At 46.1% G+C, this 26,364-nt stretch overlaps 3 protein-coding genes and 5 non-coding genes across 8 annotated transcripts; 7 read left to right on the top strand and 1 right to left on the bottom strand.

Annotated features, from left to right (window-relative positions):
• Positions 1 to 3,765: 3,765 nt before the first annotated feature.
• On the bottom strand, positions 3,766 to 4,589 carry LOC120659047 (probable calcium-binding protein CML32). Its single transcript, XM_039937119.1, has one exon. The coding sequence runs from the start codon at positions 4,573 to 4,575 to the stop codon at positions 4,024 to 4,026; it is 552 nt and encodes a 183-aa protein (XP_039793053.1). The 5' UTR covers positions 4,576 to 4,589; the 3' UTR covers positions 3,766 to 4,023.
• Positions 4,590 to 15,277: 10,688 nt separating this feature from the next.
• Positions 15,278 to 20,502, top strand: LOC120662189 (probable inactive receptor kinase At5g58300). Its single transcript, XM_039941311.1, has 3 exons — positions 15,278 to 15,529; positions 17,925 to 19,276; positions 19,651 to 20,502. Exons 2-3 carry the CDS (start codon positions 17,992 to 17,994, stop codon positions 20,280 to 20,282), a joined length of 1,917 nt encoding a protein of 638 aa, XP_039797245.1. The 5' UTR covers positions 15,278 to 15,529; positions 17,925 to 17,991; the 3' UTR covers positions 20,283 to 20,502.
• Positions 20,503 to 21,536: 1,034 nt separating this feature from the next.
• LOC120662188 (eukaryotic translation initiation factor 2 subunit beta-like) lies at positions 21,537 to 25,340 on the top strand. Its single transcript, XM_039941310.1, has 10 exons — positions 21,537 to 21,664; positions 21,749 to 21,849; positions 22,068 to 22,173; positions 22,250 to 22,305; positions 22,397 to 22,448; positions 22,526 to 22,623; positions 22,983 to 23,128; positions 23,245 to 23,387; positions 23,583 to 23,668; positions 25,031 to 25,340. The coding sequence occupies exons 2-10, from the start codon at positions 21,805 to 21,807 to the stop codon at positions 25,100 to 25,102; spliced, it is 804 nt and encodes a 267-aa protein (XP_039797244.1). The 5' UTR covers positions 21,537 to 21,664; positions 21,749 to 21,804; the 3' UTR covers positions 25,103 to 25,340.
• Positions 23,832 to 23,911, top strand: LOC120663148. Its single transcript, XR_005670372.1, has one exon. It is a non-coding gene; the product is annotated as a small nucleolar RNA SNORD34 (small nucleolar RNA).
• Positions 24,099 to 24,179, top strand: LOC120663153. The gene has a single exon (XR_005670377.1). It is a non-coding gene; the product is annotated as a small nucleolar RNA SNORD34 (small nucleolar RNA).
• LOC120663151 lies at positions 24,322 to 24,405 on the top strand. Its single transcript, XR_005670375.1, has one exon. It is a non-coding gene; the product is annotated as a small nucleolar RNA SNORD34 (small nucleolar RNA).
• On the top strand, positions 24,598 to 24,681 carry LOC120663149. The gene has a single exon (XR_005670373.1). It is a non-coding gene; the product is annotated as a small nucleolar RNA SNORD34 (small nucleolar RNA).
• On the top strand, positions 24,853 to 24,936 carry LOC120663152. Its single transcript, XR_005670376.1, has one exon. It is a non-coding gene; the product is annotated as a small nucleolar RNA SNORD34 (small nucleolar RNA).
• Positions 25,341 to 26,364: the final 1,024 nt, after the last annotated feature.

Raw genomic sequence — 26,364 nt, 5'->3', positions numbered from 1 at the left:
CATTAATGGTGAGTTATTTCCTTCATCATGTATCAATAAGGATAAGATAATGTGATACGCCTCTGGGCATAATTAAGATAAAAAAATGAGACTAAGGTAATAAGATGAGTCTCTAAGTAATGAAAATCCGAAGTTCTAAAGAATTGTATTTATGAAAAGGAAGATAATGTCATTAGATTCTATTAGTATAAAGTTATGTTTATTGTTCTTATATGTTGGAATAGTGACCTTTACTTAGAACATATATTAACAAAAGGCTATGAAAATTCTTTGAAATATCGTACTACTGCATAGTCCACATTTCGAGGGGGAGAGTGGAACTTTCATTAAGAAAGTATTTTCCGCCTCTTTATGTCAGGTAAGAATTAAATATTAATATATATATTAAGATAAATTTATCATGTGTTAGTTTCTTATGTGTCATTTAATTGACAATGTTATTCTTATTATGAGCTATATGCTAGCCTTAGAACTAAATACTATTTCAGTATCATATCTCACCACTAATGTCGCTAAGTTGAGAATTAGATGGGAATTCTAAAGCAAGGAAGAATAATATTAAAAGAAAAATAGCTAAGTTCACTTATGAATACTTGCTTTAGCTCCTTGTAGTGCTTTTTGTGCCCACATGAAAATCTTTGATCAATCCCACTTAAAATAAAAGGGATTGATTATGTCATAAAGATTGGATGGCACTCGTTGCTCATCATTTGAAAAACTATTGAAGTCCATAAGTGATACATAAGTACAATGAGAAATAAGTTATTTAATTAAGGTTTAAACAATAGGGATATTGTGTACATAAAATCCAGATTTTCTTTTATCTGGATACTAAGATTGTCTTGGTGATATCTCTTAAGTTTTGAACAATAATATTCACCAAGATAAAGGTCCAGGAAATGGGTTGATTCCCATTAAGGACAATAAATTTGCTTATGTTATGGCAGACGTAAGCATTATGTGTTTAATTAAGTTATAAGTTGCCCTAAATTTCCTTAAAACGACCGAGATATCTGGAAAATAAGTCCAGGACTGGACCCCTGGTCCTGGAAAATCATTAAGAACACTTAACCTTATTGGCATAAGTGCAAAAGGTGCTATGTTACTTGCCCACAAATAAGAAGTCCAGTATTTGGACAATTACGTTACAAGAAATGTTGATATTAAGAAATTCCACATAAAGTGTTATCAACACTCTTGAGGGAGAAGTCATATGTGGAAGGCTTCAACCAATACTTTCCCTAAAGGCATCATTAAATATGCAAGTTAAATTGTGGTATGTCTTGAATTATACACCGTCAAATATGGATTTGTATCCCCGATCCATATCATTTTATTGATAAGAAACTGCTTTAAGCAATTTATCCCGGAAATTATTAAATGAAAGAGTGCAATTTTGGATCGAGTAACATGTTGAGAGGTATTCCCAGACCTAAGACATTATGAAAAATTGAATCCAGAATCAAACATAAATATTTAAGACCTAAATGAACTAAGTTTAAGACTAAGTGGTGCTTAACAAATTAAGTATGTCATAAGTGTTGAGCATCAAATAAGTTCTAAGATTATGATGCTCAATATATATAAGCTTTAAGTGATGTGACATAAGTTCTAAAGATTGAGCATCATGTTCAGAGGCTTGCCTAATATATTGCCGGCATAAGAGATAAATGGCAGCCTATTATCTAAGGGACAAGTTATGATTCTGGAAATATGTTGGTTTTCTTCCTTTAAAAGTGCATGCGCATAAGAATAAATGTACGAGGACAAAATATATGAAAAACCAACTGCACTCAAGGACTATAATAACCCCATCTCCCCATAAGCCTAAGAGGAATCACTTTGATTTTGAATGGGGACCATGGTCACTTAGTCCTGTGGTACTTAATTGACTGCATTGATTGATTGATCTGGTGTACCATCTTTTGAAAAATGAGTCCATAAGTTTTGTATAAGCATAAGGAATAAGTTTTTGGAGCTCCTAAGTTAAAGAAGTTTGTTTGATATGAGGTGGCATACTATAGCAACTGGGTTCAATGGTATGTATGATTCACCATTGTAATACTTCTGTCTTGGTATGTCATTTTGTTGAAAAATGGACTTATGAGTTTAGTCTGATGATCAAGGGGGAGAATGTTAGTATGAACAGGTGTGAATATGATCTGTCATCATAAACTAACAGACAAAGCAGCAATTTTTGACCTCGATTGGAGGTCAAAGATGCTAGAACACACCAGGGGAGTCCCCCCAGTGTGCTGTGCTCAACAATATAAGGGGATAAAACCCCTGGGTAGAGGCACGTCCTAGTGACTGCCCTTGCCTCTGCCCCTAAGAAACCCAATCCACAGAGCACTGAAGCACTGGGAAGAGGCTTCCTAGAGCTCTAACCGGCTAGAAGAAGAAGGAGAACAAGAACAGAGGAAGAAGAAGAAGACAGAAGCTCAAGATCAAGGTATTAACCCTAATCCGAGCCCCTGTTTGTGGTTTACTCTTAGACTAGAAGATCCTAAACTACCTAACATTAAGGTCCAGTCTTAAGTAAAGCCAAGACCATTGAAAAACGTTTACAGCATAGTTAGCGCATCAGCTCGGGAAAGAAGAAGAAGAAGAAAACAACAGAGTCTGGAACTCCCAGAACTACACGCATGAGATCAGGACCAGGCGAGCACGCCCGCATTGCTTGAGCTCCCGGTCTTCAGGTTTGTTTTCAGCTCCTTCCTGATCTGTGCCTTCTCTTCTTCACTCTTGGACACATCACCAAAACGCCGATCTACCATGTCTCCAGCAAGCATCATTTGGCAAGCTGTGGGGTTTGGGGCATCGTTCAGCGACCACGCATGCAGTCGTTCGGCGTGATGTGAGAGAGAATGGGACAGTTGGTCAGCCGATTATAACACGTAGAATTACTTGTGACCCTGTTTGATTCCTCTTAATTATTTGGGCTTGGGTTATTTTGTGAAGCAAGATTCTTATGTAAGCCAGTTGTCTGGAGAATCGGTTGCCTGTATAAGCTGAGTGTTTAGCAATTCTGATTATTTTCAGTTGATTCTCTGAGCTAAGTGGTAAAATGTCTGAAGTGCCCTAGTGCTGATAATATCTTATCTTTTAATTGAAATACAAGGCGAAGTCAGTAAGTCCTATATTTTTTATATATCTTGAATAGATAATTGATTAAAAATGATAACGTGTAGGCAATCAATACGTCAACTTTGAACTAATATTCCATTAACATATATAAAATCTAATGAGTCTACCAATAAAATGCAACAATCGCACTTGTATTATCTGTTCAGGGGAGCCAGCCAAGGCGTGTCCAGTGTTCAGGGGATGAGCGGGCACAGCAGGGCGGCTGGGAGAGGACGCCTGCTGTCACGCGCTCGCCCGAGCGGCGACGGGGCCAGTTCCGCGGGGCACAGATCGAGGTGAGGGAAAAATCCAGAGTAGTTCTGACGTTGAGGCTTTTAATATGATGAACAAGGCAACATTGAACTGTATTTGCGCGGTAATTCATTTTATATCCGCCATGAATCAAAATGCAGCAGCCCATGCGATGCAGCATCAACCCAAGACGCACAATAATTACGTTTTTTTATGGGTGGCGGTGGCAGAGACCGGAATGTAGCAATGTCATGTGGACATGGCATGGTTATGCATGAACATTCATTCAGACACTCGCATCGTATCAGCACTAGATCAGTGAAGGGCCTCAGAACAGCAGCACACAACTACTGTACTGTACTAGGCAACTACAATTAGAGAGAAACGCATACGCTGATACGCATGCATCAGGGGAGGAGAGGGGAGGCAGTAGTACCTACAGCCACAAGACAATTGAATTAAAAGGACCATCAGGCCCTGCTGCCTGCAGTAGTGCGTGCATTCAGCCAACTATACTACTAGATAATATATAAGAGAAATAATTAAGGTACTGATGAGCAGCTAGCATATATATCATGGCATGCATGCATCTAGATCTTCTTGGACGATCCCACCTGGGGGCTGGGCCGGGGCGATCGATGATCATCAGGCGCCCCAGACGGTGATCCCCTGCATCATGCACTTGAACTCGCTGAAGTCGACGCGGCCGTCGCGGTCGCGGTCGACGTTGCAGATCATCTCCTTGACGTTGGCCATGCTGCTGGCCTCCGGGAGGCCGAGCTTCTTGAGCACCTCCTGCAGCTCCGCGGCGGAGATGAAGCCGTCGCCGTCGACGTCGAAGACCTTGAAGGCCTCCCGCATCTCCTCCTCGTCGTCCGCGGCGTCGTCCTGGTCGGCGAGCGCGCCGAAGAAGGCGTCGCCGAGCGCGCGGTGGAGCGCGTCGAAGTCGCCGAAGCGCAGGCCCGCGGCGCCCTCGGGCACGTAGGCGCCCACGGTGGCGGCCAGGCTGGCGCGGTCGGCGTCCAGGCCCAGCGCGTCCAGCGCCTGCGCCAGCTCGTCCACGGTGATCTCGCCGTCGCCGTTGCGGTCGAAGAGGTCGAAGACGCGGCGCAGGCGCACCGCGTTCAGGCTGCCGTTGCGGAGGCGGAAGGACGCCGACGGCGTGCCCTTGGCCAGCGTCTGGTTCGTGTCCGCCATGATGGGCAATTAATATTTTGCACAACAGAATGGGAATGGCTCGGCTTGGTTTAATTATTAGTATACTCTTATTATCTATTCCGAGCTCTGGCTGTTTATAGCAGGAGCAAATTGGGCATGGGACGGACGACCGCGTCCGGGGGACGCGGACCAAATTGCATTGGTCCCTGCTTTGCCCACCAAACCAGCCATGCTGCCATTCCGTTTCGATGCATCGACATTGGATTGGAGGTAAGGATATTATGCGTCGTAATCCAAACGTGTCAGACTAGCAAGCTAGCTAGTGATCGCAGCAACTGCGCGCTGGGATACGTGCTACTAGCTAGTTTCTTCACGAATATTTGGGCGCGCAAAAAGTGTCGTTTTTTTTCTTCTTTCTTGACGAATCTCAGCTCAACACCAGCTGGCAGGCAACCGTGGAACGAACGAGTCTGTAATTGCTGCATCGCCTTTTCCTCAAGGTCCGCGTCCGGTCTCTCTTCAGTTTGGCCTGTCGGATCGGAGAGACCTGGCAAATTAAATCCCGACTTGTCTGCACAGATCGTTTAATTAGCAGAAACGAACAGGAGAATCGTTTTGCAGGAGAATCTTCAGGAGAATTACCAGTGTCGTCTGCACAACCGTTGGTACCAGCAGCTGAGCCTTGATTGTTTAGCTCACGTCGCTGGTGAAGAAATAGGCAGCCATGTTTAGTCCAAGACTGAATGAGACACGTACGTCCTGACACCGAACCATATGTACAGTACAGGGCAGAGACCAGATTGTCGTCTTGTCGATACTTGGGCCGAAATTTTCGTTTCAACAACGAGGCCCAAAGTTGAAGAAACGAGCGCTTAGCACCCGCAAGTACCGAAACTTTTGGCAATGCGACAAAGGTGAGGAGAGCAGAGCGAAGCAGATCAATTCAAAGGCAGCGGCCGGAGCACGCACGGGAGGAGAGGACCACCGAGTGGATCAGATCAAATCGTTCTCTCTGGTCAGAGAGACGACCCAAACCTCAGGTGAACCGGCAGCGATCGGGACAGATTCTGAGAGGCAGGCAGGCGCGTCCTTCTGTCGTGCAGCCCCAGCCCCGGGTGATCCCCTGCAGCTGGGTTACCGGCAGGAACTGGAACAGGGGCCATTGGAACGGAGCTGTTCGTCAACGATCCCCCGATCTCTTGCGCAACGTACTACTCCTGTATTTACCATTGATTCATTTCAAGCTTTCAACGGAATCCTGAAAAGAGCCGCACGCACTAGCATCTGTTAAATCCGTGAAGCTTTGTCCGACCTATAACCGAGGGAATGAACAGCTCGACGTTATCCTTTACTTACTAGTATATCATTTGCGCGTACTGTGCAATTAGACTTGTCTCACCGGAAAAGAATTGAACCGCTCCGGCGCCACCCACAGCGCGTGGTACAGGTACAGCGCCAGGGCGCACGCCCCCACGCAGCACAAGCCCGCCGCCGCCGCCGCCGCCATCTCCATCTCCGACGATCGATCGTTGCAACGACGTAACCGGCGCTGCAGTAGCAGTAGCGATGGATGCATGGATGCGCGGGGAAGAATGGCCGATGGATGGATATGTAGTGTCTGTCAGAGAATAAAATTGAATTGAAACACCAACGAACAGCTAGCCAATTGCATGCCTCTATGGAAGATAAACCCGATCGAATCTCATAAGGCTATCTAGGGTAGGGGAGGGGGCGGCCAAGAGAAATAGTATTTTTTTAAAAAAGAATAAAGAAAGAAAGAACGAAAGGGAGCAGGCACTGTGCTGTTGCAGTTGGCGCCATGATACGGACGCACGTGTGCAGGGTGCCTAGGTTGTACTTGTACTAGGTTCTGATGTGCCAAGGACCAGTTAAGCTGTAGCTGAGAGTGAAGCTGGGCCCTGTTAAAGCCCAAGGCCTAGTCAGGTTGGGCCGTGCCCAGGAATGAAGAAGGACCTGGTGTATGTAGTATTTTTTTTTTGCGAGGCTTTTTTGGGGCCTAGGGCGTGGTGGTTAATGCGCCCCAACGATTTTCCATACCTGGATGGATGGCTGCGGGATTCATTACGGTCCGGGAGACCATCATGTCATGTCAACCCAGTCGGCGCTGTTCGTAGTTCCCTTGTCTTGCCGCGGTAGACGGCGATGCCGAAGGCGCGGCGGCACACCCAGCCACGTGCAAGCGCAACGTACACAGATCACTCACCAGGGTGCCGTACGTCGGCAACGGTCTCCAGCACGCTTCAGGATCGATCCATCGGCGCAGGAGTTACGTGTACTGGAAAGTAGCTAGTCCTGCTGGTGCTGCCTAGAACGAACCAGCTGGAAAGGACTTGCAATCCAATGTGCCATATATCACTACAACAAAAACTGATTAACAGCAATCTTTTTAAGAGCTCTGAGATGGGCATAAAAAATAGTCATTTCTGTTAGTACTTAGCATTAACTGAGACGATTATTTCTTATTAACCGAGGAAGTTAAAGAAACCGCCTCTCAAAATCGATTAACACATGCGGTCAGCGTAAAATCTGTTAATACTCCTATTTTCAGAGGCGTTCCAGTTACAAAAGCCCGCCTCAGTTAAAAACCAAGCCCACTCAGATTTAGAAAAGCCCAACTCGATCCGGTAGATGACTCCAACTATATTAGCGTTTTCTTCCTCACTCTCACTACTAGAAAAATTGCTAAAGGTACCGGTTGAAAGGACCATTTGGTACCGGTTATTGAACCGGTATCCTGAAAGCGGTACCAAAGGCTCGAGCCTTTGGTACCGGGTAAAATAATCGGTACCTAAGGGCTCATTTGGTACCGGGTCAAGATTCCACCCGGTACTAAAATATTAACGCAAAATATCCTTTGGCTGGGATAAGGTACCGGTGGAAAGGGCCCTTTGGTACCGGGGTACCCTGAAAGCGGTACCAAAGGCTCGAGCCTTTGGTATCGGGTAAAATAACCGGTACCTAAGGGCTCATTTGGTACCGGGTTAAGATTCCACCCGGTACCAAAATATTCACGCAAAACATCCTTTGGCTAGGATTTGAACCCGCGACCTCTAGCCTCATGCGTTGCTTCTTTAACATCTCACCTACGCAGCAGTTCTGATTGAAAAGGAGATATTTTTCTTTTGAAGTAACCCATAGATGAGCCTAAGGTACCTATTGGTAATACCAACCGGTACATAAGGCTCCTAAGGTACCGGTTGGTGTTACTAACAAGTACAAAGGCCCAAATACGCGCTTGGCCCACGGCCCAACACCAAAGTACGGCTCATCCGAGGCCCCTGGCAGCACGTCGCATCTCCGCCTCGCCCGAGGGTAAGACGCTTACCCTCGGAGAGCATGAGAACTCTCCCACTCGGCCGAGCCCTCCCGCGAGGCCTCGGTGCGAGGGGAAACTCCGCCTAGTTCGAGGCCCCCTCGGCAGACTGGGACTGTAACCCTCCCACTCAACGGGACATGCGTATTTATTACGAACCACTCCGCGGCACGGCACGGGTGTCAGGCGGCGTTAGCGGCCACGCCGCACAGCGGGCATGGCCGGAGTCCCATCCACCAACTCCGGTCACTATGTCGCCATCCCCGGCGTTGTGCGGACTCGCCATGCGCTGCGTGGACGTGACCGGCACTGCACCCGCCACTATGCTACCAAATCTTTGTACTTCCTCCTATGCAGGACCCTCGGTAGGCATGGGCAACGACCCTCGAGCATGGTGCGGCTATCGACCAGGACAAGACCGCCATCAACAACACCATCGGTGCTCCGTCCGGTCAAACGCAGAGGACAGCGTGCCCTATAGCTGTCGCCACGCCGTCCATGGACGCCACAGGACAAGGACACATTCCAAGCATGGCTAAAAGTTTCCAAGGACGACGACCATGCCTGTGGCCATGCCTCACAGTGCTCGGCGACAGGAACTACCAACTGCTCCCCCCGATTCGGGGAGAGGATGACAGAACCCGAGACGCTCCGTGCATGTAATCCGCCCCTCCTTGAGCCTATAAAAGGAGGAGGCCGACCTCTTCCCACCAGGGGGGTCGAACTCTCTAAGACATGCACACTCAAGCACGTTTTCCCCCATATTGTCACTTGCCTCAATCACTCCTCACGAACACTGAGACTTGGGAGCTTCTCTCCCTCTCTCGCCCAAGGTTGTATCCCCTACTACAAGCACCCCGGTGCAATATAATACAGTGTACACCCCCTTTACTGGATGTACGGCCTCATCGGCCGGAACCAGGATAAATCCCATGTCATTGTGTTTCATCTTGCATCAACCATCTAGAGACAGGGGCACGCAGCATCATTACTGGTTGGTGCTGGACCGCGAGGTCTAGACACCGACAGTTGGTGCGCCAGGTAGGGGAAGTTGCGTGATGATCATCTTTTGTTCCCGCTTGCTCTCTGCATGGCAGACGAGTCGTGCCTGATCCGGCCAGGCACGATCATCTGGTTCGAGAGTCTTGAGTTCATGGCAACCGGCAACGGTTACGACATGGTGCTCCTCCCGCCCAGAACCAACCCCGACGCTCCGACACCACAGCACCGGCGCAGGAAGCGCTCGGGCCAGCGCACGCGGCAAGCGTTCTTGGAACGGCGTAGGCGGCTCGCCTCAGCTCCCCCGCATGGGTTGAGGCTAGCGAGCCACCACCTGACGCCGTGGTGGAGGACTCCACCTCTTCATCACCAAAGGCAGCAGCTGAGCTGACAGAGGGGAACACATCTAGTCCGCCGCTCCATCCTTACGAAATGAGCAGTCCTGCTGTGACCTACGCGTCATCCGTCAGTACTAACATGAGCGCGTACGAGGACTTGCCCGGGCATCATCTGCCCTCGGCCCGTAACCTCATCGCATCAACACCTGACAGCTCGTACCCTAACTCCGCGGACGAGGGATACATCTTCATGCGCGATCGAGCCGCCCCGAACTTCTCTGGGGTCCGCAATCGCGAATCCTTTTTGTCGTTTCAGGCTGCGGCGGATTACTGCCTCACCTGCTCCAATGACTCCAGCGAGGGGGCTTACGATCCCACTCGGGAATGCTTCCTCGTCGAGCTAAACGAGCACGATGACAACGCGCCAAACGCAGCACTTGCCCCGGCAGCAGCGCCGCTAGCGCCTGCAGCACCCAGACTGACCACCCCGGTGAACTCGGGACTGCAGCAAGCGCAGCTGGAGCAACTCCAGGAGCTTGAAGCCAAGCTCCAGGAGGAGCGTCAGCATACGCAGCAGCTGCGCGCCATGCTCAAACAGGAGCATATCGGCCATGGTGCGGGAGCCCGCGAGGCAGGATGCGTCGCCCGATAACGGATCATGGCGGATGACGGCGTGGAGAACCAACCGGCCTTGAACAGGGCCAGCCAAAAAATTACCGCTGCGGTTATTCTACTCCGAGCCATGCCCGAACCCTCTACGCCCGAGGGCCGCAATCGGCGCAGGGAAGCGCAAGCTCTCCTCGAAGATGCTGCGGTGCAATAGGCCGAGAGCTCTGCGTTTCGTATGCACTCGGCGGCCTCGGCAAAAGCCGGTGGAACAGCGCGACAAGACTGCGAGGCCTCAATGCACACCCCACCAGCGGAAAGGAACAAGGCACCCTCGGTACGCCCGGCGGTCAGGACACAGGCACCCACGGTGCACGACCGTATACAGTTGCCTCCTGTAAAGGAGCGCATCTGGGACACGCGCGGCAACAACAACGATGGCAACACTCGCAACATCCTCAACCAAAAGAAGCGGGACGGTGCGGCCCGTGGCTACGACCCTCGGCGTGGCGGCCGCTACGATAGCAAGGAGGACAGGAGCCCATCACCGAAGCCCCCGGGCACCCGCGTATTTAGCCGGAAAATCCGCACTGCTCTGTTCCCCCTGCACTTTCGACAGGCCACCACACTCACCAAATACTCGGGAGAGACAGATCCCGAGCTCTGGCTCAACGACTACCACCTGGCTTGCCAGTTGGGCGGTGCGAGTGATGATGCCGTGATCATTCACAACCTTCCTCTGCACCTTGCAGATTCCGCGCGTACATGGCTCGAACAACTTCCCGCCAATCAGATCCACGACTGGTCCGACCTGGTCAAGACCTTCGTGGGGAACTTCCAAGGCACATACGTGCGTCCTAGGAATTCTTGGGATCTCCGAGGGTGCCGTCAGTAGCCCGACGAGCCCTTGCGTGACTACATTCGCCGCTTCTTGCGTGGGAATGTAGAATGCTCTGACGGATTTCTTGCTAGCGCAGAAGAAGATGGCGGAGCTGAAACCTCCGAGTTTGGTAGTGACGAATCGTAATGCCGCAACAAATCATCAAGATTAAACGGAGGTTCCTCACCCCTTGCCACACATTCTCTATATTCTTTTTCCAAATAACGGAGCGCTTCCCTATAAAAAGCGCTAGGTTTCTTGCACCGACGACCTACTGGAGTTGTGACCATCTCTCCAGAAGGACAACGATCACCCCTACTGCCTCCACTCCCTCCAGCTGCTGATGCCATATTTTACTGGAAAACACTTTTATTTTTCACAAAATTATAAATTCTTACAATTACAATGCACATATTATTTACTATTACAATTACAATGATCAGATTAATTACTCTTGCAAATAACAATGAAAACATATAAAAAAGACGAAATCTCTAATTAATTGAAAGAAATCTCTATAACTCCTAATTATTTTGACACCCTTCAGTTCCAGGAGAACACTCTTTTCAAAATCCAGAATCCCTCTAGAAGAAAAAAAAACTTTATTTTAGAAAATGTATATGTCAGTAACCTCGACCCTGCGGTGATGACACAACCTTTCGGGGGGACACGGTACTGTACAAGTACGTCACCAATAGGCCAATCGTAACACCAACATTTACAGTTGATAGGAACACAGCACTTGGCACAGGCAGCATGCTCGTTGATATGCTCTCAGTGCAACAACGGCCACGCTGATTGTGCCAAATATTGTGTTCGTATTAACCGCAAGTGCTAGAGTTATGACCAGCCCATTGGTGACGTCCTTATAATACATCGTGTATCCTCGAAATGTAGTGCCACCACCGTTGAATGGAGATTAACGACGTATACTTATTTTGAAATAAAGTTTTTTTAAGCTTCTAGATGGTTTCAGTGTGAGCACATGAACGAATACATCACTAGAGTGTTAAAATAATCTATTCATAATACAAAAAATTCTAATATACTCATTTTATTAATTCATTCATTAATACAAAAATCAACTATCCACAATATGGTCATATATACAAGTAAATCACATGAAGTGTTTACACTCATTCTAAAAATTTCTACTATCCACATACTCATCTAAATCTAAAAGAAAATCGCACCTACATATGCAATCTAAATGTCCAAGAAATGAGCTAGCTACACATTTTCTCTATTTATAAAACATGAAATGAGCTATACAAGCCAAGGAAGAAGAGAAAAACAAGCCCCAAACCTTTAGCGCCGATGGATGGACGGGGGAATCAAATATCTCCATAATTGTGATGAAAAAATGAGCAAGAACTCCCCTCTCCCGATCCAAGAAAAGTAAGAACAAGTAAGCTAAATGGCTCGGGCGGGGGGAGGGGGAAGGGGGCCAAGGAGTTTGGTCCCGGTTGGAGGCACCAACCGGGACAAAAGGGGAGCCTTTTTATCCCGGTTGGTGGCTCCAACCGGGACAAAAGGCTGCGCTGGCCTTTTGTCCCAGTTGGAGGCACCAACCGGGACAAAATGGGGGTCTTTTTATCCCGGTTGGTGGCTCCAACCGGGACATAAGGCCCCTACCCCCCCGTTGGCTCGGCTAGCCGTTGGACCCGGGACAAAAGCCACCTTTTGTCTCGGGCCCAAATGCAGCGGGGCAAATGGCCTGGAAGAAAGGCCTGTTCTGTAGTAGTGGTCGCACCTGGCACGAACATGCATCTGCAATTACTGGGGTTGCTGTATGTAATGTAACTCCAGTAAGAGCATATAGTGCCTCTTTTAGACTCTGTTTGGTTTCTAAAAGTCCCTGGTCTAAAACTTTTAGTCTCATCCTGTTTGGTTTCAGAGACTAGAGGGTCTAAAGGTCCTTTATTGAAGTTGACAAAATACAAAAATACCCCTATATGCACAGTACATAAAGGACATTCCGCTGCCGTTCGCTGGCGCCGGAGGCCGGGCCGCCGCTTCCTCGAGTCCACTTGCCAGAGAGGGAGGCCGCGCTCGCCCCTGCTGCGGCCGTGCGCGCGCATCATGCTGCCCGCGGCGCTTCGCCCGCCAGCCGCGACTGCTCCGCTCCACTGCGAAGGCGCGCGCACCGTCCCGACGCGAAGGCGCGCGTCGCCCGCACCGCGCCGCGTGTGTGCGCCGTGGCCGCCAGTTCGCCGGCGACACCCCCTCGATCTGCGCGACCCCGGCGGCGACGAGCCCTCTCCGACGGCCGCCACGCCCGCGGCTCGCCGGCGATGATGGCTGGCCGCGCCCACGGCCACCAGGACCGGCTCTGCCGCCTCATACGCGGGTCCTCCTCATCGTCTTCGCCACAGACATACCAGAAGCCGTGGCCGCGCCTCTCCTCCTTCCTTCGGTCGGCGGCCCCTCGCCACCGCCTCACACCTGCGAGGCATACTTCGGCAACAGCTTCTCCCGCCACGTGGAGGTCCTCCCCGCGCGCGGCGGGGGGCGGTGGGTGGTTCCGGTGCCACCACAGCGAGACGCTGGGGAGCTCGATCTGCGAGGGCGCGCGGGTGCGGCTCGACCCGGCGCTCATCGCGATGTCGCGCGGCGGCGGCGGCCTGGACCGGTGGCGCGGAGGAGAGTGATGCATGCGGCGGTCGGCGCGGCCGGGAGGCGCAGTGGAGGGGGGAACGGGTTGGGGGTCACGGTGACGGGGTGGTGGGAGGGGATGGGGCCCGCAGGGGTATGGTGGAATCTGAGTCTAAAAACCAAAAAAGATTCTCAAGAGAGTCTTTTTCTTCTTTAGACTCTAACCATCTTTTAGAGTCTTTTAGACTCTCCTGTTTGGGTTTTTAGACTCATTAGACCCAGGGACTTATGGAAAAGACTCATGAAACAAACAGCACCTTAGTCTTTTGATTCTTCAGCATGTATCTCTATGCTTGGTTTGCTATCCGAAAATTGTACAGGGACTGTGATGGTGAAACAAGAGCTGCTGCTTTTGAAAATAGGGAAAACAAGAGCTACTGCTAGAAGCTACTTTAGATTAGCTGGTTAACAGCCTAGTTGAATTAATTTTCAGACACCACAGTCCACAGTTGCCAGTGAGGATGGGCAGGGTCAGAAGCCGGGCTGTAGAATTGCGCAAAGCTCCATTTGCTGTTCGCCTGTTCAGTAAGCCATCACGCGTGGTTTAAAAACGGTTGGGAGACTGATCACTCTCTTTATTTAAAAAGAGTGATCCGTAAAAGTAAGCCAGAGGGGAGCGACCACTTCCACTAGTACCTAAGGTTCACCAAACCGGTGGAACCGATCCGGTTTGACCGGTCCGGCCCGGTTTTAGTTTGGGCCGGTTTGAAACCGGCTCAAATTCAAATTTTTAAAAATAAAAAAATTTAAAAATTTTCTAAAAATACTTCAAGGTGCGACAAATTTAATGGTGTCAAATTTTCTCAAAAATTCGTTCATTTAGTATAGTTTGCGGGGATTTGAAGTTAAACAAAAAAACATGGATATAAAAGTATACAAATACAATGTAAAAGTAGTACAAAAGAGGGTTGGAAGGTTCATTTAGGCTAAAATATGTTATACAAACATTTATTTAGTATATTTTGCGGGCATTTGAATTTAAATAAAAAAAATTTGAATTTGGCCGGTTACCAGTCAAACCGGCCGGTAAACCGGTCAAACCGACCAGTAAGCCGGTACGAACCATTTGCACTGCGGCTTTTGAATTTAAATTTAATTTCGACCGATTTGAACCGGTTTTCGGCCAAATTGATTCGTAATCCGGTATACCGGTACCGTACCCGCCGGTTTGGCCGGACGGTCGGTAGCCTTAACCCAGCAGCGAGCAGGGTTTTAAAAACCGACCGGACCGGCCTAACCGCCGCCCTCCGGTACCGGTTTACCGGACCGGTTAGGCCGGTAACCGGTGGAAACCGGTTGAATTCAAATCCAAATTCAAATAAATTCAAAAACTCCCATGCAACCGGTTCCGACCGGTTTACCGGCCGGTTTGACCGGTTTACCGGTTTACCGGTTTACCGGTCGGTTTGACCGGTTTACCGGTCGGTTTGACCGGTTTGAAATTCAAAAGCTCCCGTGCAACCGGTTTACCGGCCGGTTTGACCGGTTTGATCGGTGGGCCTTCATGGGCCGGCCCATTTTTTTTCTTTTTCTTTTTTGATTTAACTTTAAATTCCCACAAACTATACTAAATGAATGAATTTTTGAGAAAATTTGACACCATTAGATTCATCACACCTTGAAGTATTTTTAGAATTTTTTTAGGAATTTTTCATTTTTTGAATTCAAATTTAAAATTTAAATTTTAACCGGTTGGGTACCGGTCGAAACCGGAATCGGACCGGACCGGTTTGACCGGTAACCGGTCAAACCGGACCGGTTCCCACCCGGTTAGGTTAACCTTGGCAGCGAGTCGCAGGGTCACTAGTGTAGTGTACACAGTTGTGGCTCACTGTCACACTGGTCCCCTGGTGCTTCCTCCACAACGTTTCGGGCACCGTCGCGCTGCTGCTCGGTCGCTGGCGGCTGGCCCCGTTTCATTCCTCCTCATAAATGGGGAGCACCTCCCTCGCTCTCTCCTCCTTTTCCCGTCCCTCTCTCTCCCCCTGTCCTCGAGCTATTCCATCTCTCTCCTGCGGCTGCGGCCTCCCCTCCATCTCAAAGCCGCAGCAGCACTCAGCAGAAGCAGCGCGAGGCATCAAGACCCGATTCCTCTTGCTGCCGACAGAGGTGCTCCACGGCCGAACCCTAAGCCCGCACGCATTCCCTGTGCTCCAAGCGTGCTGGCAGTCCGCCGCGGAGGTAATCCGTCTCCTCCTCGCTGCTGCTGCTACTCCGTCTCTTCATTTACACACCTGTTCTAAGCTTCGATTTCGAGATTTTGGATTTTTGGTTGCTGTTTCGGTGTGCTAGCTAATCCTTCTATGTCACTCTGCGGGATGCGCATTAGCTTAGCTAGGCGTTTCCCCCCTCTGAATTTGTTCTCGTCTTTTAGTCAATTTTCTTCCGATAGGCGGAGGGAATGTAAGCATCTTTTTCTTTTTTTGGGTTAGATTTTAGGGGAAATCAGTGGGTTTTACATGTGTTTTGTTATTAAAACAGAGGAGTCGAAAGCGAACGCCATTTTTCGAGTTTCACTTGTACTCCCTACCTGGCATGCCAAATTCCCAATTAAGTAATGGAACCGTTCAACCGTACCATTTTTTTTTCTCGCGTGTAGTTTCTGTTCGACGAGGTTTCCCACAAGGAAAGGTCACTTCTTTGCTTGTCCTTCCTAAATTCGACATTTCTTTTACTCAGTAAGTACAGCCGAAATCTACACAGTTCCGCACTAGGTAATCTCACGATTTTAGCTGAGCTGGGGTGGGTGGTTCCCCACGTCATGTTTACATCAGCAGTGTTTTCCCCCTCAGTTACACTGGTTGATAGCCATCTATTCTAGGCGAATTTGTTGGTAGCACCGACGTTCTTGCTGTTTCCGGCGTTTCAGCTAAACTGGAATATACTTCTGCAGTAATGCTGCGTTTGGCGCCAAACGACATACTAGGGTGCTAGTAACATACACCCATAATATCTCGCTAACTTCAATCTTTCCTTTCAGCCTTGTCATTTTAGTTAGCTTGAAATGGACAAAGGTTAGATCTTTGTTGAGTTCCCTTTCTTGTATCCTCGTGTGCTGGATCTAGTGGTAACTACCATCAGTAAACAGTAGCTGCTATGGTGCTATTAATTTCCTGTAGCATGTTCCTCCTATTGCTTACAATCGACTCAAAAAAAAAGTTCCACTTGAGCTATAAATTTAATCTCGTACCCTCGAATCGCCTGCGGTCAATCTTGGTTTTCGCTCTTGGAGCTAGAAGCCACCACTTGAAAATGTGTGGATTCCTGCAAACAACTACTAGGTGTTGAGCTTGGACTTTCGAGCAACGCTCACTGGTCATTTGCTGGCCCGGTTAAGGAATTGTTTCTTTGCAAGGTCTCTTTAAGTGGAGGTGAAGTAACTCTACGCTGTTCTAGAATCTAGATCTTGTAATCCGTAAACAATATGGTAAAATCTGCGCGCACATGGGCATGTGCAGTAGTTTCCCTGACAATGGCAGCTTCCTGAGTTCCCATTAGAAAATTAGGTTAGATTAGCGTAAACTCTGCCTTCGTTTCTTTCTCATTTGGCTCACCTTTTTTTAGTGGCTCTCTGATGACATTATCCTTTTTATGCGATCACTGCCTTAGTTGAAGAATCTTTTGTGAGATAGGAAGGCTGCTCCATGTTAGTCCTAATAGTGCATAAAGTTGCTGGCTTGCTGCATGATGGTATGTTTGTTGATATTGCTGCACGCCAGTGTAAGAATGCATTGCCTGACAACCTGAGTCTATGCTAAACTTACCCTAGTCTTTCATGTGAACAAGTAATAAAATTAAATACATGATGTGACATGCTCATCTTTGTGTACGCTATGATGTGTTCAACTTTGTTCTTGTTCCCTCTTTTTCGCTTACTTTGTTGATGCTTTGGACTTTTGTATGCTGACCGGATGATTTCACTTTTTCTCCCTTCTTTCCCTTTATTTGCTTTCTGTCCATGATTTTAGAGGCCATGTTTTTTTATCGCTTTTTATTTATTGGGTTCCATGCTTCCATTCTTTGAAGATGGGTTTCATGTCTCTTGTGTTTATTAACTGCTGATTTGATCCTCTTGTTCTCAATGTTGCCACACAGACCAGTAAAATGCTCAGCTGTGGTGCACCTGGGGAGATACTAAAATCAAGCTTAGCATAAAAATTTCTTGATGGCTCATATGCATACTGCATCCAGAGTTCTCACTTTACATACATTCTATAATAAACCAGTGAAAAAGGAAAATCCATTGGTTGGAATGAGAACTCTGTAATCATTAGTCATTGATGGGAACTTCTTTTTCAAAGTGTCTTGGTCAGTGTCATGAGTCACTTGCTGGAAAGGAAAGTCTATTGTGCTGCCCCACGGTGGTGCACAGGCGTGCATCGCTTTTGCATAAGCAGACATATTTGTTCACTCCGGATCATGCACTACACAGACATTTGACATATCTACATATCTATCTAATGATTGCCAATGTGTGTTTGGGTGTCTTCTGATAAAGAACACATGGGTGCTTTTGAAATCCTAGTCTCAGTATGCTAGCATTTATCACTGATTGTGTGTTATTTTGATTGAACAGGGTTGTTTACTGCCTCATATACAAATAATATGCTGCTCAATTAATTTGCCCTTTTGAGGATCATCATATGGGTTACCTCAATCTCAGGAGCTCTTTCCATATTCTGCTCTCAATACAGTTGCTGTTATCATTGTTCAACCCCGTGGCAGTCGGAGACTTGGCCTCCGAGAAGCAAGCGCTTCTGGACTTTATCTCTGCAGTCTCTCATGGCAACAAGCTCAACTGGGATAAAAATACATCATCTTGTTCATGGCATGGTGTAAAATGCTCGGCAGATCAGTCACACGTTTTTGAATTGAGGGTACCAGCTGCTGGTCTCATTGGAGCAATTCCTCCAAACACTCTTGGAAAACTCGATTCCCTCCAAGTATTGAGCCTGCGGTCTAATCGTTTAACGGGAAGTCTTCCATCTGATGTGGCCTCACTTCCTTCTTTACATTCCATATACCTACAGCACAATGAATTTTCAGGACCGTTGCCTTCTTCCTTCAGTCCTAGCCTCAGTGTAATAGACCTCTCCTACAATTCCTTCACAGGACAAGTTCCTGCAAGTTTACAAAAACTGACTCAGTTAACTGCGCTAAATTTACAAGACAATTCTTTCTCTGGATCCATCCCTGACCTCAAGCTTCCAAGTCTGAAACTATTAAATCTGAGCAACAATGAGCTGGAAGGTCCAATTCCTCGTTCGCTCGAAACATTTCCAAATGGTTCGTTCTCAGGGAATCCTGGACTGTGTGGGCTACCTCTACCTGAATGCTCAGTTCCTTCACCAACACCCTCACCCGACTCATCTTCATCGCCACAATCGCTGCCTTTGCCACACCATAAGAAACTAGGCATAGGTCTCATAATTGCAGTTGCTGTTGGTGGATTTGCATTGGTGATACTAGTTGTGGTTGTGTTGGTTGTGTATTTTTCAAAGAGGAAAGGCAAGGATGAGAGTGATGTGGAATCCAAAGGTAAGGGTACAGTCACCAGGAGTGAGAAGCCGAAGCAAGAATTCAGTAGTGGTGTCCAAATTGCTGAGAAAAACAAGTTGGTTTTCTTGGAAGGCTGCACCTATAGCTTTGACTTGGAGGATCTACTGAGAGCTTCTGCAGAAGTCCTTGGCAAGGGAAGTTATGGAACTGCTTACAAAGCTATACTTGAGGATGGTACTGTCGTGGTAGTCAAGAGACTAAAAGATGTTGTGGCAGGGAAAAGAGAGTTTGAGCAGCAGATGGAGCTCATTGGGAGGTTGGGCAAACATGCCAACCTAGTCCCACTTCGTGCGTACTACTATTCCAAAGACGAGAAGCTTATTGTCTATGATTATATTGACACTGGCAGTGTTTCAGCCATGTTGCATGGTATGCTTTTCAACTGCTACTTTCTTATCTCCTGCAGATGTTTTTTTTTGTTTGCAACTGATTGATACCCAATTTAATAACATAATTAGAGGCAAGCAGTCCTGAAAGTGTCAACCTCTGACAGCATGCTTAGCTTGGAATCACATAACTTGCAATATCCACACCATGTTATATAATACTTCTCTCAATTTGATATCTAAATTTAAAAGTTAATGTCGTGGACCAATATAGTTGGAAAGAAGGCTCACCTTCTTATGTAATTCGTCCACTTCCCTAAATGCTGAAGCTGCATTTTTCTTACTTTTATATACAGATAACTGGGGCATCAGTTTGTTTTGTTGATAGTATTTCTTACTGAATTGGTTGCTCAACAGGTATCAGGGGTGTTACTGAGAAGACACCAGTAGATTGGAACTCCAGGGTGAAGATCATCCTTGGAACAGCATATGGAATTGCTCACATACATGCAGAAGGTGGCGCAAAGCTCACCCATGGCAATGTCAAGTCAACTAATGTCCTCGTAGACCAAGATCACAATCCTTCTGTTTCAGACTATGGCCTTAGCACTCTGATGAGTGTGCCGGTCAATGCATCTCGCGTTGTGGTCGGTTACCGCGCTCCAGAGACAGTCGAGAACCGCAAGATCACCCAGAAGTCCGATGTCTACAGCTTCGGCGTCCTCCTCATGGAAATGCTCACAGGGAAAGTGCCGCTTCAGACCCAAGGGAACGACGATGTTGTCGACCTCCCGAGATGGGTGCACTCCGTGGTCCGGGAGGAGTGGACTGCTGAGGTGTTCGATGTCGAGCTGATGAAGCAGCAGAACATTGAAGAGGAGCTGGTCCAGATGCTCCAGATAGCAATGGCATGCACGGCAAGGTCGCCCGACCGGCGCCCGACCATGGAGGAAGTGATCAGGATGATCGAGGGGCTCCGGCAGTCCGCCTCGGAGAGCCGAGCATCCTCTGATGAAAAACCCAAGGACTCCAACCCATCATCAGTTTAGTTGTGCGCGGTGCAGCTCCCACCATCTGCTTCACCAATTGCTTCCAGTTGCAGCCCATTCGATTTGTTTAGCTAATTTGTGATTGAGTTCATGTAAACCATTGTTGACATCAGGTGCATTCAGCCTCAGGAAAAAAAAAACTGAGCTTTCTCATTGAAAGATTTCAACTTTGTATCTTGGCGAGTGTAGAATTTTTTTCCGCTGGAAAATTGATTTGCTAGACTTGTTCCATGTCGTTGTGCTGCTCACCGTATGCCTACTCGAGACTGCAAAACTTCTTTTAGGCCGTGTTTAGTTCCATGCATGTGTAAACGCAAAAAAATTTTGCGACGGAATCTTGCTAATTTAAAGTACTAAATGAAGTTTATTTATAAATTTTTTTGCACAGATGTGTTGTAAATCGCGAGACGAATCTAATGATGCTAATTAATCTATGGTTAATCAATAATTAGCTGATGGTTACTGTAACATCACTGTTGCTGATCATGGATTAAGTAGGCTCATTAGATTCGTCTCGCGATTTACAGCCCATCTATGCAAAAAATTTGTAAATAGACTTCATTTAATACTTCAAATTAGGAAGATTCCTTCGCAAAATTTTGCGTTTTTGCGTTTACGGGGTGGGAACTAAACATGGCCTTAGTATAATCATTCGGCAAGACTAATCAGCGCCGCTCCACAATGACGCACATGCTGAAAGAGGAAGAAGAAAAAACTGGGGCTATGTTTAGTTCTAAAATTTCTTTCTCCAAACTTCACTATTCATCTATTACATCAATTTTTTTGCCTCATGCATGGAGTATTAAATGTAGATAAATTAAAAAACTAATTGCATAGTTTTAATGTACATGACGAGACGAATCTTTTGAGTCTAGTTAGGTCATGGTAGGATAATAATTACCACAAACAAACGAAAAATACTACAATATGCTATAGTGTCCAGCTCTTTTTTGCCACCTTACGGATACACGGCCTGGATCGAAGTTGCGCCGCCGCCCCATGCTCGCACACCAACAACAACTCGGTCTCGCCAGGGCCAGAAGCTGGGGGTTTTCCGATAACGATGTATTGCGTCCGATGCAAAACAAACGGCTCAGATTGGCTTGTCGGTGAGAGGTTTTCAGTAAGACCCCACGACCACGAGGTAACGTATTTCGTAGTCCAGCAACAGAACGTTGAGTGACATCCGTCCGATCGAGGTCAAGCGGCTGGGATTAAGGAGGTGGACGTTTTTGCGAATATAGCCCTGGCATCTCCAAAGACTAAGAATGCAGGAGAAAAAGATAGAGAGCGAGAGGATCCTGAGGAAACCCTAACTCGAAGCCCTACGCCGCCGCCGCCGCCGCCGCAGTCTCTACCTCGCTCGCGCGCGCTCTCCACCTGTAAGAACTCCTACGACCATCTCGCGCCGACCGAATCGAACAAGCGCCCCCGCGTTCGATCTGATCCGCTTCGTGCTGTTGCAGCAATCGGAGACGGTTCGAGGAAGAGCCTCTCGGGGGTGAAGGCGAGCGCCTCAGCCATGGCGGACGAGGAGCACGCGGAGAAAAAGGAGGAGGTCCCGGAGGTGAGCGGCTTGGCTCTTTCTCCGCCTCTGCACTGATCGATACGGGCGGTGCCTGTTGGCTGGCTCTACTGTGGTTCGGCTAGACGCTAGACTTGATGCGACGTAGTTCAAAATAGGGCTTGCTAATTGTTGTAGATTGGATTAATTATGCCTTGATGCCTGGCCTCATTTTTTGTTACGACCACATGTTTATTTACCAATTTTTCCCTGTCCGGCAGCTTGCCCCCTTTGATCCAACAAAGAAGAAGAAAAAGAAGAAGGTTGTCATCCAAGACCCTTCTGATGAAGTGGACAAGCTGGCTGACAAGACAGAAAGCTTGGCAGGTATGTATTCCTGCAACAAAGTTGGTTGGGGATTCATTGGAATATCTTCGTTAACGTGCTTCTTGTTATTCCTCAGTCACTGAACCGGCTGAACTCAACTTCACTGGGATGAAGAAGAAGAAGAAGAAGCAGGTTAGGATTTGGACTCTTGAGGCTCGATTGTGCAATTTATGTGGAGCAGCAAATGAATGGTATTCCATTTATTAATCCTGCAAATTTTCAGGTGGATCTTGATTCATCTCTTGCTGACCTTGGAGATGGGGACGACGCCCAAGGTGTGTTCCATTTGTTATTAATTTAAACCTTGCTCTTGTTGACTGCTTTTTGCAATATCTGAGTCCCTGCTCTTTAGATGATCAAGCTGACGAGGAACAAGGGGAAGGCATTGTACTTGGAGGTGGCCCTAGATACCCTTGGGAGGGAACTGATAGGGATTACAAATATGAAGAGGTACTTAAATATTTTTCTGCCAATTCTATTTCCCATCTAAACATGGATCTCTGTGCATTATTATTAATAAACACAAGATTAATCGATAATTTTTAGTGGAATATGTTAAGCGATTATCCAGAGCTTTACATCCAGGATAAATTTGACGTTTGGATGTTTCATGATATTGGAATTGCGTTGTTGTTTCCACTTTATGACTTGTGTGCTTTTGGCATCTGTTGCTTTGGGAGCATAAAGCATGCATCATTCTGTGCTGTTAATTTTGATTATATTTTTCCGCTGCGGCTCTCCCATACGTAATTAGCTTGGGTGGATCAAATTACTACTTGTGAAATTTGGCATTGGTTATTTCTTTGCAGCTCCTGGACAGAGTGTTCAACATTCTTCGTGAGAACAACCCAGATCTTGCTGGGGACAGGCGTAGAACAGTTATGAGGCCACCTCAGGTTCTTAGGGAGGGAACAAAGAAGACGGTTTTTGTTAATTTTATGGACTTGTGTAAAACGTGAGTTTCAGCATCACTTTGCTTATTTTTAACTGATACTTTCTCGTGTCAACCTTCTGAAGTGCTCTTTCCAGTTGATAAAATGTTTATTCACCCCCTTTAAATTGTATCTCCAGGATGCATAGGCAACCTGAGCATGTGATGAACTTTTTGCTCGCTGAAATGGGAACAAGTGGATCACTTGATGGGCAGCAAAGGTTGGTGATCAAAGGAAGATTTGCTCCCAAAAACTTCGAAGCAATCCTGAGGAGATACATTAGTAAGTTACCAATTCGATTCTGTCGATATGTGTAGTATGATATTTTCGGAAGATGATTTTGCATTCCTTTTATAAGCATACCATCTGTATTGGTTAGAAGAAATATGGTTTTTATTTACTTGTTTTCCTGCAAGTTTCTTTAGGTTCTGTACTCTATATACTTGTTTTCATCTTACGTGATTTTATACCTTTTAGACGAGTATGTCATCTGCAATGGTTGCAAGAGCCCTGATACCATTCTATCCAAGGAGAATCGTCTATTCTTCCTTCGTTGCGAGCAGGTAAAATGTCATGCAAATCCATGTAAAATTGTGGGGCCTGCAGTTTTGATCTTGCTATATTTTCCATGGGCTCTGGGCACATTCAGTTACATCCAGTTTGCGCATGATTGTTGACTATGAACATTTCTAGCTCATGCATTGGCATTATTTGCGTATTCTGCACTTCTGCCAATGAAGAGTTGCAACTTTATTGCCTACATTGTTTGAAAGTCTGTGATAAGAATTGCAATTTCTGAGGCTTAAAAACAATGCCATAAATTTGTGCCAGCATTATCTTTTGTTGGTTATTTTTCTGCTATAGATATTTTTGCATGCATTCTTTCTAAATGAAACAATTTTGTGCCAACTTTTTTGGTACACATAAATTTTCCTCTCATTTTTGTTCTATAATATATAATCTGCTAGCCCTTATTTGGTCCAGCCATGCTGTTGTAGCCTGTGATGAGTTGCAGAATCATTTGCCTACATTGTTTGAGTTAACATGATAGGATCTGCTAAATCTGAGTCTACCTTTTTCATTGATCATATTGGAAAACAAAATTTAAACATGATCATTGTTGCATTTATTTTATCCCCATTTCACTTCCACATTACTTTGCACTTGCTAAACACTTCTAGTAGACACTTCGTCGAACCATCACATCAGCATAGGGTCCTGCCAATGATGAGTTGCAACTTTATTGCCTACATTGTTTGACAGGTCTTTTATGATAAGAAGTGCAATTACTGAGGCTTAAACAGGATCATAAATTAATGTATTAAGATTGACAAAATCTGAGTCTACTGTATTTATTGATCATATTGGAAGACCAAATCTAGGCTTTATCATTGTTGCATTTAATTTCATTCCCATTACACTTCCACCTTACTGTTCACTTGATAAACACTTCTAGTGGGCACTTCCATTGAACTATCATGTCAGTTTATGGTTTTGCCAAAGATGTGTTGCAACTTTATTGCCTACATTGTTTGACAAGTCTTCTGTGATAACAAGTGCAATTACTGAGGCTTGAACAAGGTCATGAATTTGTGGCATGCAGTACGTGCTCTCAGTTTCCCTATCACTTATTTTTTTCTAGGTATTTTGGGATGCGAGTCTTATACTGTTACTTGAGTTTTCTTTTAAGAGTCAAAACATTTGCTGTGCTGAAATTAGTTATCTCATTCTTGTTTACGGCTGTACTTTTGGCCTATGATGAGTTGCAGAATTATTTGCCTACATTGTCTGAGTGATAGTATGATATTATCTGCAAATTTCTGAGGCTATCCTTTTTAAATCATTTTTAGACTGTTGTTTTTCATTTTTTTTGTTACCTAAGATTTTTATCAGAAATCTGAATTAGCTGTTCTTTTGCTATCTAGTGTGGATCTTCAAGGTCTGTTGCTCCAATCAAGGCTGGATTCGTTGCTCAAGTTGGTCGCCGGAAGGCCTAAACACAAAACAAAGCTTTGAATTGTTAGTCTTGAGCTGCCATATGATGTTAGAATTGAGCTCATGCTCTGTTTTGGTGACTAATTTTGCACTGTGACCTTTGTGGCCGTGTATTTCTTTTTCGTGTCATGTGAATGTGGCTGAGTTTCAATTTTTTATTATCTATATGTGGCTGGTTTTGGGGCCGTATCAATTTAACAATGGTGGGCAGCTGTGCAATGTCGAGCTACCTTTGTCATCGATGCCATTAAGCGTGAGGTGGTTATCGAAGGGATTCGCTGTCATATCATATACAGGTAGGTTTAGTAGCACTAGATACTGTAGCCAACTTTGATAATTAATTACAGGTATTAAATAAGGACAGTTTACAAAACTAAAAACTCCTGCGCTATTTCGCGAGATGAATTTAATGAGGTCTTTGACCGCACAATTAGAGGAGGGTTATTGTATCATTACTGTAGACAATTATGGATTAATTAGGCTTATTAGATTCGTTGTGCAAAGTTGTACCCATATGTGAAAAAGTTTTGTAAATAAACTTTGTTTAATATTTCATGTATGTAAGATTTCCTTTGTAGCCTAAGTAGCGCTAGGGAAACAAAAATGGCCAATGGCCGCGTTTGGTTACCGCTAAAAAAGAGTATGAAATGAAATTTATTTGCAAAATTTTTTCACAGATAGGTGTAATTTTGCGCGACGAATCTAATGAGTCTAATTAATTTATGATTTGCTACAATAATGCTATAGTAGTCATTCTCTAATCATGTGGTCAAGATCTCATTAGATTCGTCTCGTGAATTTACCCAAGGGTTCTGGAGGTGGTTTTGCAATTAGACTTTATTTAGTACTACTAATTAGTGGTCAAAGGTGCAAAAAAATTCACCAAATTTTTTCACCATCCTAACCAAACACGGCTAATCATGTGCTGGCGAGTGCAAAAGCTGTTCTGACCTGAAAATTTAAACATCTAGTTACAGCAATCACAAACACGTGTATTTGACCATTTTCTAACATCTAGATTAATCTTGTGATTATAAGTTTATATCATATAAAATGGTATATTAACAGTGATTGCTTGTCAAAAGTTTAATCCCAAAGAAACTAAACGTGAGGAAGCATCAATTTTTCATTGTAGTTAATATATTTTTATAAAAAATGGCAGCAGTGTTGAAGACTATTGATAACATTTTTCTTTGGATAAATGAAGCAGTAATATTACCTGCTGCCTTGGATTGCTGTTCTCGCTGTTTGGGTAACATTTGTT

Source organism: Panicum virgatum, chromosome 2N (assembly GCF_016808335.1).
Source record: "Panicum virgatum strain AP13 chromosome 2N, P.virgatum_v5, whole genome shotgun sequence".
Classification (NCBI taxonomy): domain Eukaryota; kingdom Viridiplantae; phylum Streptophyta; class Magnoliopsida; order Poales; family Poaceae; genus Panicum; species Panicum virgatum.
The sequence above is the reverse complement of the archived record's forward strand: the minus strand, read 5'-3'. Positions and strand labels throughout refer to the sequence as shown.